Consider the following 17478-nt stretch of genomic DNA (forward strand, 5'->3'; position numbering starts at 1 on the left):
GTAATAGCTTTGAGGTAGAGTCACTCCACCAGGACAGGATTTTATTCAGAATAGCCACTAATTGTCAGGAAACTATACTGATCTGAATCTAGATTTTTATCTCACGTATTTGCAAGTCCAGAGTTGAGGAGACTAACAGAGGTATAAATGACATCAGAGCCTGGGACACAGCTGAGACACAGCTAGCAATCCCCAAGGCTAGGGACACCTAACATTCATATGTTACAAGACTTTACTCAGGTTGTAGGGTAGCATTTAAAAAGGCATCAGAGGACTTTGGAGCGCTGATCCCATTTTCAGGATGCCTTAGTCTTTCAGAAGTTCAAGCCCCACTGATTTATAGTAATGCTAAAGTAAAAGCTTTAGCTTTTCAAATTTTCAAATCAAAAAATACGTACATGCTTTCTGCAACTGAGACACAGTCACCTAAGTCGCATGCCTCTGTGAGATTCAGCTGCACAGCCAAAACTTCTCCCTTAAATTACACTCATTTCACATTAAGGTTGCATCATTTTGGTCATATCTTGAATGTGACAACAGTGCACCACGCAGCCGAAGACCCTGTAGCTAACTTTGGGCAGTGGGTATTGCAGTGTCCTGCAGACACAGTTCTTAAAGAGCTCCAGCAGCACTTCCACAGCTGCATGTCACTCAGGCATTGAGCTATTTAAGTGTGCATAGCCCGGGTCTATTCCCTGACCCAGCTCTCCTGCTGCTCTCTTGAGGTCTGCTTTGCACAGCACCGCTCCAGTGGATGTGTCTGAAGCAATCCTCCTCAGACTATGGCAGGCTCTCATGCCCTATTTGATATGTCAGAGGTTTTATGGATCATTCAGTTGGACTTAGATACCTGATTTCCCCCCTAAGATGTATTTCCTATGTGTGAATGTCATATGGGCTGTTTCTAAATCAAGACTTTTAAGAAAATTTTGTAAATTTTGGCCAAACATCTCAGCACCACAAAGTTACTTCTTACCTACCAGTGTTAAATTCCAGAACACTAATTTTCTAAGTTTGTTTTGAAATGCATGATTATGCGGTTATCTTTTAAAGGTTCCCAGGCTGAATTCTGACAGCTGTACTGATTTTTCTTCAGGATTGTTTGGTATTATCTAAGTCCTATTGTCATGCACAGTTCTGCCATTCCTGGGAGCACAGCTTGGTCAACACTGAGCACTTCAGAAATTCCTGGTTTTATAATGCTGTTATATGTTGCAACATATAAACTCTCAGTAATAAAATTCAGACTAATTTAACATGATTAAATCAAACTCTAAATATAGAAGTTTTACGATACCTTAACATCTTCAAAATGTTGCATAAAGTAAATAATCCTCCACAGTCCTGTCAAAGACATACATGCTACAAAAATTTCGAAGTTAGATAATTAAAGCATAGCAAACTAACTCTATAGCTGAAGAAAGTAAAGGAAAAGGTGACCTTGTACTACCTTTGCACTCCCCAGTCCGTTAGCGAATGTTTAAAATATCATCTGAATTGAAAGCTGTATGAATAGTGTTTAGCAAGCCATTTCTGTTCAGCATTAGTTGGGATTTGCCCATGTAGGCAGGATTTCCAGTTACCCTCTTGGAAAAGTTAATAGCTTTTTGTGTTGCAACAGCAGCACAGAGAGATCATTTGTACATTTTAAAATATTGCTAACATAACTATTACTGGAGTATGAAAAAAAAAAGACTCTTATCAAGCCCTGGACAGGTGTCCTCTTCCATACACAACAAAACTGGGATAAGAGCTTCCTTCCCACTGTCAACTGAATGTAGCTGCTCCCTGCCCCAGGTCACTGCTTCCATTGCTTTTTCAGCAGGGAAGTTTTATGTGATCCTTGCTCAGTCCTCTTCAGGGAAAATCAGCCAGATTAGTCCTGACCAGGCATTTCAATTACTTCTTCATTTTTTTCCAAGTGTGATGTAGAGGCTTAGGCTATGGCTGAGTGCCTACTAGTACCTAGGTGATATCACATGATGAGCTTCCAGAAGAAAATAATGTCCTAGGGGAGAAACATCTCCTTCAGGGTCTGGAAGCCTTCTTCCCTGGATGATTATCTTTTCAAATGGTAAACATTGCTCTTTGTACGCTGTTACCAAGGGAGCAATCACGTGAAAAGGACAACCAGAAGCAATCTAACTTAGGACTCACTTTCTGCCTACCAGAAGTTAAGTCTCTCTGATCGAGTACTTCATTGGAACATAGGTGACTTCTGAGAAAGTGATCTGGGAAGTCTATCCCACCCTCTAACTCCTTAAGCCTAGGTGAACAAAAAACTCCAAACATGCTTTCTAATTCAGCCTGAAATTTCAAAAGCACAGCCATGTGTTGTCATTCGCCTTTCACACAGCAATTTACCTTCTGGGGCACTCCTCAGGAAACAGGTGGCATGAGTATAATGCTATACCTCCATCCTTGGTCTGGGATGATTCATGCTTCCAAAGAGAATGCTGCAATAAGGAAGAGATGTTCCACCCCTCCTTTTGAAGCTAGACTGTTAAGCAGGAGGAAATGCAAGAGGCAAGAGAGGTCCTGAATGTGTGGCCTAATGCCTGGTTTCCGAAATGCCATTTGTTTGGGTGCCACTGTTGGAAGCAGCCTAAATTTGGGACTGTAAACATCATCATCTAAACTTTACCATCATTTCAACCCAATCCCCTCTCTGTTCCCCTTCCTGCACTACTCACCCTTCTATTTCACAGCCCCATCTCTCCTTAACTTACAATTGTCAGATCCCCAAACCAAGATCCTAATCACTTATTCTTCATTTTCCAAATCCCTATGCTTTCACCCTCTCAAAATGGTTCTCCAACTGCAATTCCCCAGTCCTCTAAGGTACACCCTATCTCAACAACCCAATTCTGCTTACCTTCCCCACATGACTTTTTTCCCATGGCCTTAGCAGAAACACATGTCCCAAACTAATTCATTTCTGGTGGGCACATGAGAAGAACAGCAGGGGAAGTCTGGGAGCTGGAGACAGCTTCACATATAAGTAAGTTACTGGCCAGGCAGTAACAGGAGCAGCTGTGTGAAGGCTCTTACTCTGATTTGTAAAAGATCCTGAACACAGGCAAAACCAGCAGTTGTTGATATTGTTTTTGCTTGGCTCACGTGCAACACAGTGTGGGAACATCTAGCCTACTAGTTCAGACTTTCATCTGGCAAAGGCAGTCTTTGTTCTAGCCCTTGATTCTTAGGTTGCATCTGCTTCTTATCCACCAGCTTTGTATAATATGTATATGCACTCTTAGGCATGAACTCCCTCCGGGCTGCTCGCTCCTGGCTGAATGCTTAAAATTGCTCTCCCATGTGGAAAGGTTTGTTGTCCTTGATTTAGGTCCTATGAAATTCCACGAGCTTTATTTGCACATTCAGTACATCAGAGCAAATGTCACTATGAAGTTTGTGTTTGTAGCTAACTACTTTCTTGGAATAATCATTTGCTGCTCTCTGGTAATGGTAAGCATTCATATGTTAATCCACTCTTAAGAGGGCTGTTGTGCCTGCTCATATTGTAAGCCTTTATCAAATGACAGCAAAATTAATAGTTTGGTTTGTGCCAATTTGATACAAGATGATTAATATGAAAAGCAGAATATAATTCACTGAAGAGAATTTTGGAACATCACTTATTTCTCTGCAAGTAAAATATTTCCATGCTTTTTTCTGCATTGCTATTGATACCAACACACAGGCTCTCATTTTCTATTCTGTAAAATAGAAAAGGTTCTTGCTAAAGAGTATGTTTGTGTATGTATAATTGCTGATCTTTCCCCTAAACTGATCTGCCCATGGCATATATGTGTGAAATTTCAGGAACTGCAAATAAATTTAATGGCTTGAGTTTTAAATCAATCAGTGAATGCCAATCAGTGTAACAGAGATGGGAATGGGAACATGGATTTCTAAGAGGATTCACTTTGCAATTTCTTTAATGGTGATTCTGAGAATGAATTTGAGTTTCAATGTAACAAAAACAGATGCTACTTTACAAAGATTTTTCTGATTTCCCCCATTCTATTTCTTCCTCTCCCCACAGAAACCAGTGGATTTTGATTTCCGTGCATGCTGTAAATTAGCTCTGCAGGAATGGAAAACTCCAACACAAGAAACTAAGAAGTGTTCTGAGAATCCAGTAAGAGACCTAGAAAAACAACTTGACTTGCAGAATTTCACCGGGCCCATGACTGAATCCCTGCTAATGCAACACTAATTTAAGAAATCTTTTGTATATAAGGTACTGTAACTCCTCAGCAGGTTACTGTTTTCACAGCGTTTTTTTTTTTTTTTTCGTTTGTCCCCCAGCATACATTGAGCAACAGAGAAATCCAATTTACATTCAGTTGTTTATGAAAACAGCCAGCTACTAAAATACAATGCATTAAAGAATTTTTTTGCAACATATTGCAATACAGTTCATTTTCTACAGCCGTCCAAGCCAGACTGGAAGTAGTATTAGCAGCTCATTCACACTTCATCCATTACCCACAGAGCAGCTGTCTGATTCTACTTGATTGATTACAGCGAAGTAGTTACTTCTCCTGTTACTACTCAATACTGAAGCTGTAGTTCTCTTACTGGCACCTTTTCTGCAAACCTATAAAGTTTCTGCTACAATTATTCGGGCTGGAGATTTATTTACAATCATGACAGCTTCAGAAAGAAATAAAGATATAAGCTTTTTCCTCACTAGAAAAGATTGTTCCTACTGGTAGATCTTCCTAGTACGGATATAATATCCTTCTGGAAAAGAGCATTTTTCTCAGTAAAGCTTGTACAAGTCCCAAAGACAAAATAAACTATGCAAGCAAAGGGCTTTGCACTGAAAATCCATATTTTTTCTTAAAAGTGTCAAAATTTGTTCCAAATGAGCTGGTATTTGCCAGATATACTGTCAGTTTACAAGCTATTTGAAAGGCACAGAGTAATATATACTGTGACTAGGAAAAGCTTCAACATGAAGACTTTCCTCTTTCCTCATACACAGATTCAAAATGTTCATGCTGCTATTTCAGAGATCCCAATTTTATCTCCCTGAGTGTGTATATGAGCATAATGCATTATAGTCTTATTTTATTCAGGGCCACCTAAAGACTGGAGTGTAACTACACATAATCTTATACATATGTATTTTTTCTAGATACGAGGATGTTTGTGTTGCTTTACATTACAAGTTTTGCCATCTACACAAGCGAACAACCTCTTCAAAGCCAGTTCAAAGGAGAAAATTACTACACGAGATACATTTGTAGCATACCTGGTTTGCCAGGCCCTGCAGGTCCTCCTGGAGCTAATGGATCCCCAGGGCCACATGGACGTATTGGTCTTCCAGGAAGAGATGGTAGAGATGGCAGGAAGGGAGAAAAAGGTGAAAAAGGGAGTGCAGGTATTGAATATTCCTGTAAACTAATACAGTAGTCCAACAAATTAAGACCCTTCATTATCACCATTACATTTACATTTTATATATATACACATATAAAAGGTGAATGTGTGCATGCATCTGTGTGCCTGTGTGTATGCATGTGTATATACTGAAAGAAAATATCTAGATATATATTTAGATAGGCCTAATCTACATATTACTGAAATATATGTAAATAAATGTAAATGCATAGCCTTCCTTTGCATAAATGTTAACAAAAAGCTTGAGAAAAAGAAATGTGTGGCAGCAATGGTGTCAAATAATTAGTTTCATTTGAGCCATTACCCTGGAATAAAAGATTAACAAGTACTGTGGTACACAGTAGAATGCTCAAATAGTAACTAATATTATACATAAGGACTATCGTACAGGTAATGATGCTGCTAACTTTCCCATTAGCAGTGTCAATACTTCAGTCAGCAATTGATTATATACAAACTCCTTAAATGTGAAAAAATTGCAATGTATATAATTAGGATGTTTAGTTAAGAAGTATGAAGAAAATTAGGCATATAGAAACAAAGGACTCACAGGTTGTAGAGTCCAGCCCTCTGTTTCAACTTGCCATTGCTTTCACAAAGTTACCAGAAGCATTTTGAAAGTGTTTTTGGAATATTTTCAAATTCTGATCTTGTTTTTCTTGTTTGTTCAGACATACACAATAGCCCACACAATCATTTACTGAGATGATCTGTGTAATGATTAACTAACTTAAAATGTTTTTGAAGGTGTAAGAGGAAAGACTGGGCCTTTAGGACCAGCTGGAGAAAAAGGAGACCAAGGTCAGTCTGGTAAAAAAGGACCCGGAGGACTGACTGGTGCCAAAGGTGAAGTAGGTCCAGCTGGACCACCTGGACCTAAGGGAGATAAAGGAGACCGAGGAGAGCCAGGTGCACCAGGGGTCTGTAAGTGTGGAAAGATAGTACTGAAATCTGCCTTTTCTGTTGGCATCACCACCAGCTACCCAGAGGAAAGATTACCAATTGTATTCAATAAAGTCCTCTTCAATGAGGGTGACCATTACAACCCTTCCACGGGGAAGTTTATATGTGCCATCCCAGGGATTTATTATTTTTCTTATGATATCACCTTAGCAAATAAGCATCTTGCAATTGGGCTGGTTCATAATGGGAAGTACCGGATAAAGACATTTGATGCGAACACAGGAAACCATGATGTAGCTTCTGGATCCACAGTGATCTACCTTCAGCCAGAAGATGAAGTATGGCTTGAGATCTTCTATGCTGACCAAAATGGTCTCTTTTCAGATCCAACATGGGCAGACAGTTTGTTTTCTGGATTTCTCTTATATGTTGATACAGATTATCTTGATGCTTTATCAGACGAAGATGAGCTCTAAAGTGGATGATGTCAAATCACATCCAAATTGGACAGTCCAATACAGAATTTTATCTGCCCAAGGACAAGAGACAAAATTAAAGACAGATAATACGGGAGTTATTTTTGCTTTGACAGAAACCGAATTCAGAATTTCAGAAGAATGTTTCTAGAATCTAAACTGGATTCTCTACCAAACAGCAGGGATAACAAAAGGAACTATAATTAACAAAAGACTGCACCACTCCAGGACTGACTATCCTTGAAAGTTATGTTTATAATACTATTTAAACAAATTTAAGATGATGTACATTGTTTTTATATAAAATATATTAAGTTGCAATATAGGACAGACATTTTCTACACGATATTAAAGTAAAATTGAACAATTGAAAAAATATCTCATCTTTGGTCATTTTAAGATGGAAAATAAAATTTAAAAGACAAAACACTGATTTAGAAAATGGAAAGCAATAAAATAGCAATAGCTGCTTCCGAATCACCTGACCAGGTCACAAGCACAATTCATATGATATTTGCACCAACAAAAGACTGTTCAGAGTTAGCTCTGAACAGTCTGAGTTAGCTTCCTAATAAATTCATGCCAGTTTTATACCAGATTTATGCCAGATTTATAGCAGTTAAGGACTGCCCAGTGACAGTGATAAAAGAACAGAACAAAGGTATTAAAACATATAAAATAGTTCAAAAATGTCTGGGAGAACTGCAAACTTTTAGCTAGACAATATCCACTGTGGGTATTTTCAAAGCAACTCCAAGTGAATTTACTATTGCTCCAGTATTATTCAATATTTTCACGAAAAATGTGGAAGAAAATACAAACTTTATGCTTGCAAAATTTATAGGTGCCAAAAAAAGACAGAACAGTAACCAGTAATGAGGATGAATTATATAGAAAAGGGTTTACTTGTATTGTTACTTGTATTGTTATATGGCTGAATGCAATAAAAAGAATACAAGTTACACACAAGATGAAGGACTGCAGGAATTCAGTGGCCTTGGAAAAGGTACACGGATCATCATGGATAATCAACTAAAGATGAGTCATCAGAGTAGGCTGTTGCTGCAGGGCTTTGGCTTTATGATCATCGGAATTAGACATCAGTGGAATTACATAACAAGAAGGAATAAGGAGTAGTATTACTTATGAAACTGTTCTTCATGCCAATGTTTCATAAAGTTACTGGAAAACTGGAAAAAAAAATGTTTGCAATTCTGGCCATATGCGTTACACAAAAGATCTAAGAAAGTTGATTTATTTTTCTTGTGAATGGGAAGGATAAGAGGTGATTTGATCATAGTCTGTAAGTACCTGTCCAGAGATAACATTTCTGGTAGTAGTTGGCACTTCATTCCATCAGCTAACAAGATCCAACAGTGAGAAACTGTATAAATTCCCAACGAAGCATGCATTTTACTAGTGATGGTAACCAATCACCTAGGAATATCATGAGTTTTTCAGCATTCAACACCTCTAAGTCAAGACTGGAAATCTTTAATTGAGTGTTTAGAGATGCAATTACTCTGCTAGAAATTATGCTTTTATTTTATTAGTCCCAGGTTTACAGAAGCTTGTTATTTCTAACAGTTATTCAGACAATTTCAAATGCTAGAGGTCCTTGTTACACAGCATCTATTCCCGCTTTGTTGATGACTCAGAAAGGGGTGAATTTCTAGTTTTTTCTGTGTACTTCATTAAATTAAGAAAATTATAACCAAATAAAATTGGACAAAATATTGCTGAGACTGCAATATGAGGAAATGTTAGTACTACAGTTATGTATGGAACATTAAGCTGTGCGCTCTATATCTGTTCTCTCATTTCCTGAGCTATATAAATACGCATTAACATGCCTGTCTTTGGGTACATGATTGCTGCTTTATGCAGTGAATAGGCGCAAAGTTCTGTCCACAAATGAAAGAACCTGTACAATTTTTATTTCATTTGACAGCAGAAGATGTGTGGTAGAACAGGAAATGGATTATTTTTCAAACAGACATCTAATTCATTAGTGTTACTCAAGGGCTGCTTCCTATGAAAAATATAAAGAGAACACTTACACATTTGATTTATCACAATAATCTGTAATCATTTCTGCATCTGCAAATTAAGCACTAAATGAGTGCAAAATGCTGCCCAATAATCATTTTTACAACAATGATTTATGCCAATTCTTCAGAGTTATCAATGACTATACAAAGCATAAAGAAGGCCTATCCTGAGCGTTAAGTGCTGCTGGCACTGAAATTTCATAGGACAAAACTGACAAGCATACTGGGCACATAACTCAACGAATTATAATAAAATGGATGCAGAATTAGACATACAATATGCATTACAGAACAAAAGCAATTAATAAATGTATTTAATGACATGTTTATTTTACCTAAATAATATGAAAATTGGTTTACAACATTTGGCTCAGTAGAAAGTTTATATTAAGAGTAACAACCCAGTATTTATTGTGGGTAAAATTTAGAAATACTTCAAGCTTTCACACTAGAAAACTTCTTATAAAGCAATACTTAAGAATACGACCGATTTTCTTTGGATGCTGCAGGACCATATTTGGTAGTTGGCATAAATCTGGCAATTTTCAAACAGAACTAACTTTAGAACATTAAACAGAGAAAAAATAGGGCTTTATAATGAAAGGTTACTGGTTGCAATCCTAAATATAAGCAAGCTGCTTCCCTGTAATAATCTTCTAAAAATGAATGAAATATAAAAGCCTTGTTTTAGCCACACCTATGTTGAAAATTATTTCATGGGAGTAAGTAAACCAAGAGTTATTGCCTCTCTCTATTTAATAATTTTAGATTTATGTTCATATAATCATGACAAATCATTTTAGGTTCCCTAGGTTTTCCCATTTGGATTATGCATTTTTTTGAATAGCCTAATATTTTGGCACAAACAGTTAAAAACTACAAAAAAATCTGTTATATTATTCCTCTAGATTTTGGCAAGAAGAGATTTCATCCTCTATTTGCATCCTAGGTGTGTTTTTTTGGTTTGGTTTCATAATGTTGTAGGATAAAAAAGAGCAGAATCTCATTGGGAATAAATTTGAAATTAATCAAAAATTTCTGCACAGTTAGTACAGCATTCTGCACATGCCACACAGTGTCATATAAAATTAGACATCTGGACTAAGTAAGTTATCTAGACTTTGTCTGCAGTCAGCAGAGAGAAATCAGTATCCCTGGGGGAAAGCAGCCTTTGCTGCCACACAGGCTCTCTGAGCAAGGCAGCAGGAATTCTCACAAAGCTAAAACTGCTGGGAAATCATCCAACAACATTACCAAGATTCATGTTCTTGAGATTCCTAAGGAAAAAAAAAAAACATATTTATTTGGGAGATATGTGTGCAAATATATGTAAGTGAAAAATAAAGTCCTTAGAAACAAAATACTCCCTAACTTTTTACTCTTTCAGACATCTTTTTTTCATTAGAGAGTGCCAAGAAATACCAGTCACATGTTCTATGGCTGAACATTTTAACCCAGATACCTAATTAAACATTTTAATTTCACTAAAAACTCAATTTTCGAATAGTTATTGGCATGTTAATTTGAATAAATACCTTTTCTTCACTACAGGTATTCAAATCCATATGGTTTACGCTGCTATATAAATTTTTCAGGCAGTTACACGTACATTAGTCCTAAAGATTTTTTTACAATGCTCAAACAACATAAAGGAAAAAATTACTAATGGAAATAAGTGTTGAAAATGTAATCTACATTCTTCAAATCTTTTTAACTCTACCTAATAGCATTGATGTGTTTTTATGTGTTTTTATGAAAGGCAAAAACATAAAAATCTAACAAGCAGCTTGTTTGTCCCCTACTGTATCTGTTTCACTAGTTGATGATGTTTGTATAATATTTTACTTCTATTTATCTTCCACAGGTCACCTGTAGATGTTCAATTCATATTTATTCATTAACACACTTATTGAAACACTATTCACTAACAGGTTTAACTTACTCACTGGCATTTATTTCATACTCAGGTTAACTATACTGATGCTGCTGTACTAGGCAGTTTGGTAAGTAGGAACCTCCGTTTTATGTGGAAATTTGGCATGCAAGGCAGGGGAAAAAAGGAGCTGTATATGGCATTCCTGACCTTACATTATCCTCACAGACTGAAAATAAACTCTATCCTTCATTGCTCACTATTCATTTAAAACCATCCTCCCTCAGGATATGGGGCCAGCGATCCCTGCGGCACAGGCAGGACGGGCTGCCACCACAGGTCCTGGAGGATGAGGATGTGGACAGAGCGTGTGACTACTCTCGCTGGAGCGATGGAGAACCAGAAAGGGGAAACCCAGCCTGTCTCCAGCCCTTGCTTCCCAGGCTGTCTGTTTTTGGGTAGCCAGCCTAGGCTCTCCCACCCCTGCAGCGAGAGGTGCAGGAACGGGACAGACGCAGCATGGCAGCGGCCAGCCTACCAGTGCAGTGCGCTTATTGAGGACTGGCATTACGATTTTGCTTCTCCTCATCATTCATTGCTACAAGCTACTGTCTGCTCTGCCTGTGCCAAAGGCCATCGTGGGCTGCCATTAGCAAAATAACAGCTTATGCCTAAGCAAGTGACAGCACTACACCTAACCAAGTGGAACCAGCTCAGTTGGAGCACTACATCTGCTGTCCAGGGTAACCAAAGACATTGGCCTTGCTGTTGTTTTTGTAATGCTGACTGAGATAAATGTGTTGATCCCAGCTCTAGGAAATGTATATGGTTTTAATTTTGTATTTCTCAGCACAGTCATCATACTGATATATGTTCTTAAGTAGCTTTCCATCCTGCTAAGCAAAGGTCCCCCACTGCTCCTTCAGGGTATTACAGTAACGTTCCTTACATTATGCTATTCATATTCGTCCATCACATAAACTGCCGGCACAACTGTTTCTGAAACTGGAATAAATTGTTGGGACACAGACTTACTAGCAAACCAATTTGTTTAATGTGATTCATTGCCAAAACCCTATATGAAGGTTCACCCGTTGGATCATGTCCACGGTGATAGAGTGAGGCTCAGCAGACACTGGAGACTGATGTATGTGCCATAGGAAACTGGTCTCCTGATCACACTCCTTTCCCATTCTTGAAAACTGTTGGCATGTAAGGTGTTTCTAGCTGTGATAGCTCCTCTTTACAAATTAAAAAGTATACACCCAATCTTTTCTCTACTGTAACTGTTTACTTCTTTCCAAGAGCTCATTTTTATAACAACAGTACTCAGAAATAGGAAATAACTTAGCCATCTCTTTTCAGATCACTCCACCTACTAAAACTTTGCAGTAATGGACCTTCAGATATTACGCAGGGGCTGTTTATATAGGGTCGAGGATAACTAGGTCTAATAACAACTCCATTTGGTATCAGCAATAACATTTATTCTGGTTATACTGAAGATATTAATGCAAATGTTTAAATATGACATTATTGTTCACCAAATTCAGTGCAGCAAAAAAGACCCTCTCTATGTTTGATAGGAATACTAATAATTGCTTTGTACCTATAAAAGTTAGGAATTGTATATAAGTCCACATTTTTACAAATAATCTGGAAGCACAAGATTTCTTCCATTCCCAGTATCTAGAGAAGTATGTGAATGTGAACATTCAACAAACAGATAACCCATCCCTCCAGTGCTTCTCTAACCAGGGATGTCAAGGATTGTATTTCCCTTTAAGCAGTCTCTGGAGCAATCTTAAAAAAAAATGTATATGCTTCTTTTATTTTGTTATGGAAGTAATAGAACATAATAATAACTTTACAAATAAGAAGTCTCATCACTTGTCATTACTTTGGTTTCATGGTCTTCCTCCTCCAAACTCAGATCACTTAGTGATACTTTTTTAGTCCTGATGAGGTAGAGAGTCTCTCTTTGCAAATTACAGCTGCTGAAAGCTTATAGTTCTTTTTTCTTGTTCACAGTGCTGTATTTCCTGTGACTTTTCCCAAAAATTAACACGCTAAAAAATTTGCTGAGACTTAAATTGATCTGTAAGGTTCATCTGTAAACAACAGTACCTAGCTGTCTTCTTGATACAATTTGGGTTAATATTCTTTCTGAATTTTTTAATCTATTGGAAAACAGAGACAGCACTTGAAAAACTGCTGAATAGTAACTTTACTTGAAGTACAGTTCACAATAAGGATTTATCCTTATATCACTGATGTCAGGGCTGAAATTCAGACTGAAATTCATTTATTCAAATTCTATTTATCTGAATGTCGGCATGTAGTCTAAACTAGGGGTCTAATATCCCTCTGTAGTCAGCAGAGGGAGGTATGCCCCTCAGCAAACATTTATATTCAGGAATACATAATTAATAACATGTGCTCCTCCTCTGGTTACAAAAGTTGTATAGAGAAATTAGCCAGATAATTTAGCTGAGTTAGGTCCTTAAAGTTAGGAAGAGTCTTTATTATATTTCGGTCGGAAATAATCATTTCTGATCCTGAAAAAAAGATACAGTGACTTTTCTTTTCCAAGTCACTGCAGTATTGAAATGTGTAGATGTTTGCAGAAGCTGTAATCACTTTATCTTCCCTATATTTTATTCATGACTTTCTCATTCCCTTTCACTTTAAAAACATTGTTTATAAAAAAGATGTTTTGAGGATTTTTTTTTTTAGTAGTTTCTGGGAGGGAATGTGACTCTTTCTCTTTAAAAAGCAAGGCCAGCGGCTTCCCGGACAGCCCTGTTGCTAAGCTGAGTCTGTTTGTGGCTGGCTCTTGTCTGTAGTCCCAGAGCGGTTGCATAAGAAAACCCAGGTATGAAACAAATGCTTTCTTTTAGATCTCTTTAAATACCACTGCTTTCTGTGTTTTCATGAATGAGGTAGATTGTTAATAATCCAAAAACCTCAGAATTATTTTTTTACAATTCTTCAAAGTAATATATTTTTCAAAGAAAGTTAGAGAAACTTCTGTTTTCAGTTTTAAGTGCTTTAGAAACAATCTCTGAGCTAAAGGAGAGCTTTATATTTCGTGCATTCAGTTGTTTATTACATTTTTAAATGTCTGCTGTAGTATTTGCTTTTGAGAAGTACTAAAAAGTTGTTAAAGAAAGTAGATGTAAGGATCTTCATCTATGTTGCGGCATTTTCCATTTACATGTGCCTGTAAGACAGACTGTTTAAATTTGTTATGTAAATGTTTGATATGAAAAAGACTTCTGTAGCTGAGTAATAAAAAAGCTGCAGATTCTTGCAGTGTGATACGTTCTCTGCCCTGAGAATGGTATTTGATGAGAGTTACGTGCAGCAAGGAAATGCTGCAATTTTCAGCTGTCCTTTGCGCTGGTGCAAGATACAGAGAAAACTGGTACTGAGGTGCATGCAAAGGTGGTTTGGGACATAATCGCATCTGTCTAATACATACACTTGCTTAGGGCAAGTTTGGCTCACTGTGCTAGTTGAGGAAGCTATCTGGCAACCTGAAAATCCTTTAGGCCTGGTAGCTGGTAAGTACTAATCCTCAGGCAGGAGATAATACAATTACTTACCACCTTCTTACATCCTCCATTGGATCCTTCATTTTTTCAGGTATCTCCTAAAAGATTAAGCAGTGTATGAAGACCAGTTCTGCCTGGTCTGTAAGCATTCCCTGAGGTAAAAGAGCCTTAACACGCCCAGTACAAGGAATGATGGAGAAACCAAGGATGATTTGTGTAAGTCTCTGCTAGCCCTACCGCTGAAGGAGTTTCAGCCAGATACAGAAGCATGTCCCATATGTCTCACTCCTCTGAGTTCTTTCATGGCAATTTTGAAATCCAGAATAAATTATGCTGCTGTGAGTCACTTTTATATCAGTAAATCAACACTTAGATTTCGCATTTGTGCAGCTAGGTTGGTGCAACTGAAGTCACTTCCCTGTTGATTAAATGTTAAGCTACGCAGTACAAGAAACTGAAATAATAGTAATGAATTGAGTTGTACCAATTTAACTAAAAAATTCTCCAATATTTGTAATCAACTACAACTTCCTGGTGTATACAAAATGATAGTTGTTTGATGGATTTCAGATTTGGTAAACCTGAGATGCCAGGCAAGCCCAATGCTGAAAGAAGAGAAAGGGACTGGACATGTCTCCGTGATCTGAAGCTCTGTGAATCTGCTCTGTGATCAGCAGACTTTATGGACTACGGGTGGGTTATTTATGAAAGGGAAAAAAAAACATGCAACAGGTAATTTTCATATAGTGGCCCACTTTATTCACTGTTATATAGAATTATTAAATAAATGGATACTTAGGTTTTGAATTACTCAGTTTTCAAAAAATCAGAATTTTTAAAAGTACTAAGACTGTATGCCCAAGGGTACATGATTTGGGTGTTGCAACGGTCACGTGGCACATATCTCATTATTGGTGTGCACACAGTCAAGCCTGAGTATCTCAGTATAAAATAACTGCTCACAGTCCCTGTGTTTTGCTTGTGACAGCCAGGTGCCAGCTGCTGACTAGATGGACCGCAGTGAGGAATCCCGGATGATAATCATGGAGGTTCGTGTCCCCTCAGTTCAGAACACAATGCCACAATGATGTATCACTATTTTTCAATGAGAGAAATAGGGGGTTTTATATGTGTAACTGAGAAGTGAAATAACACTACAGTGTCTTGGATGCTGTTGCTGTTCCCTAGATCTGTGCAATGAGTGCTGCTCTAATTAACAGGTTTGCAAAGTTAATTACTGTGCAAATACATTGTAATCATGTTACCACATGCCACAAAATATGTATTTCTAATATATATTGATGTTGTTTCATATGCGTACAACACTTAGCTGGAGTAAACGATTGGTGGAACATATTTAAGTTTGAGCTGGTTACAAAACTAGAAAGTTACCGTTTTCTTATCAGAACAGCTAATTTTTAAGTTGGGCCTTTGCCTTTAACCTGTGCTTAGAGAAGCGTATTATGCCATGGTCAAACAGGCAGCTGGTATGAGAGGAACTGAAAAAAGATGGCAAGATGCCTGAGATGTCAGTAGGCTTTAATGTGGCTAATCCTTACTGCCCTCCACCCCGTGGATGTGTAACTTCAGTCACGCCACGACTGGGGCCTGCAAACGGCATCAGTGAAATACAGAGAGGCAGAACAGCTTCAATCGCAAAATTATTGAAGTAACGGCTGGCTGGTGTGGGCCAGGCGACGAGCCCGGCCCACAGCGCGGCTCCCTGTCTCTCAAAGGACTTCCTGGACGAGGACCCTGCCCAGGTGGAAAGGCTGAGGAGCACCCTGACAGCCCGCAGGCACAGAAGGAAAAAGCCGGTGAGGGCGCGTGTTCGCGACGGGCGCCTCGGGCCCCGCCGCTCGGCCGCGGCCGTGGCCGCGCGGGAGGCGGCGCCGCAGGAGGCGGCGGCGCCGGCGCACACGGCCTCTGCCGCGGCGCCGCGCCGCGCATGCGCGCTCCCTTTCGCCCCCCTCCCTCCGCTGCTGGGCCGGGGGGTGCGCAGCGAGGAGGGGCCGCCGGTGCCGGCGTGACTGCAGCGAGGGCGGCTCCCGCCGTCCCGCCCCCTCCTCGCCCGTCCCTCATGCGTCCTCCTCCTCTGCTTCTGCCCCGCTGCAGCTGCACGAGGCTGCCGCCGCCCCCGAGCCGCCGCCGCCGCCGGAACGCAGCCGAACCAGCATGGCGGCCGCCCCGCCGGGGGCGGCTCCTCCGGCGCCGCGCGGTGAGTCCGGGTCCAACGGCTGCGGCGGGGCGGGGCCGGGAGGAGGGGCGAGCCGGGCCGCGCCGCGCCGCGCCGGGCCGGGCCGCGCCGGGCCGCGCCGTACAAAATAACAGTGCGGGCGCGCAGTATTCCCGCGGTTGAACGTTAACCGAGGCATAGCCTCCACAGGCGAAGTCGTGACCTCTTCTGCTTTAAGCCGCGTTCGCGGTTATGACAGTGCGCGGGTTTATTGTCAGGGCATTTTATTTTTTGCTGTGGGAAGCGGTGTGTTAAAGCTGTGTGCGCGAGGGCGAGGTAGTGTGAGCCTGCAAAAGGGGATGTCTCTCTGCCTGCGTGGAGAGAGCGAGGGCTGGTGTTCAAAAAGTCATCTTCAGTTTTTGTGGCAGAATCCCTGTCTGCTCCTGCTAAATACTTAAGGGAACGTTAGTATCCTGAATCTTGCTGCGAAGTTTTTATGGAATTACATAAACAGGGTACATAGGAGTTAATTAAGAAGTGAGAATTAAAAAATAAAAATGCATAAAAACATAAACATCCTCAGTTTATCATCAATATTTTGCGGATAAGATAACACAAAAGTAAAATAATAAAAATATATACATATTTTTCTCCTTTTATCAACAAATGGTATTTGTTACAGACCTCTACAATTTACGGATGTTTCCTGCACTTTTAAAATGAATGTAGTTATGATCTGTCTTTTCGAGTTTTTTTTGACTCGTATTGTGACTCTGCTAGTGCAGATAACACTAGGAAATGAGTTGCTGTTGACAGAGGGGAGTCCAAATAGTTTGTAGAACTGATTGCGTGGGGAAGTAAAGAGACACCCTCTAGTGCTAGTTTTCTCTAACAGAAGCCCGTTTTCAAGAGTAAACAAAACAGCATTGCAGTGCTCTGAGAGGAAAACTTTTTGTTGATTCCCTTTTGTGATAAATTATTTTTCTTAAACGTTTTTCTGTTACTTGTTGCTTCTTTTGAAATCCCT

The 17478-nt window shown here is 39.3% G+C and overlaps 1 protein-coding gene across 9 annotated transcripts in view; it reads left to right on the forward strand.

The window, feature by feature from the left end:
- Nucleotides 1–17478, forward strand: part of LOC134140345 (complement C1q tumor necrosis factor-related protein 7) — a 124667-nt gene that overhangs the window by 44742 nt on the left and 62447 nt on the right. For 3 of the 9 annotated variants that reach the window (XM_062575355.1, XM_062575354.1, XM_062575356.1), the window contains 3 exons: nt 4049–4246; nt 5150–5395; nt 6163–9572. In XM_062575355.1, the coding sequence (XP_062431339.1) occupies nt 5158–5395; nt 6163–6794 (870 nt within the window). In that variant the 5' untranslated portion in view covers nt 4049–4246; nt 5150–5157 and the 3' untranslated portion in view covers nt 6795–9572. Of the gene's footprint in view, nt 1–4048; nt 4247–5149; nt 5396–6162; nt 13594–14366; nt 14492–14845; nt 15008–15263; nt 15325–16011; nt 16093–16390; nt 16494–17478 lie in introns of those variants that run through there. The other 6 variants (XM_062575349.1, XM_062575351.1, XM_062575353.1 and 3 more) reach the window with 5 other exon arrangements.

Source organism: Rhea pennata, chromosome 4, assembly GCF_028389875.1.
Source record: "Rhea pennata isolate bPtePen1 chromosome 4, bPtePen1.pri, whole genome shotgun sequence".
NCBI lineage: Eukaryota > Metazoa > Chordata > Aves > Rheiformes > Rheidae > Rhea > Rhea pennata.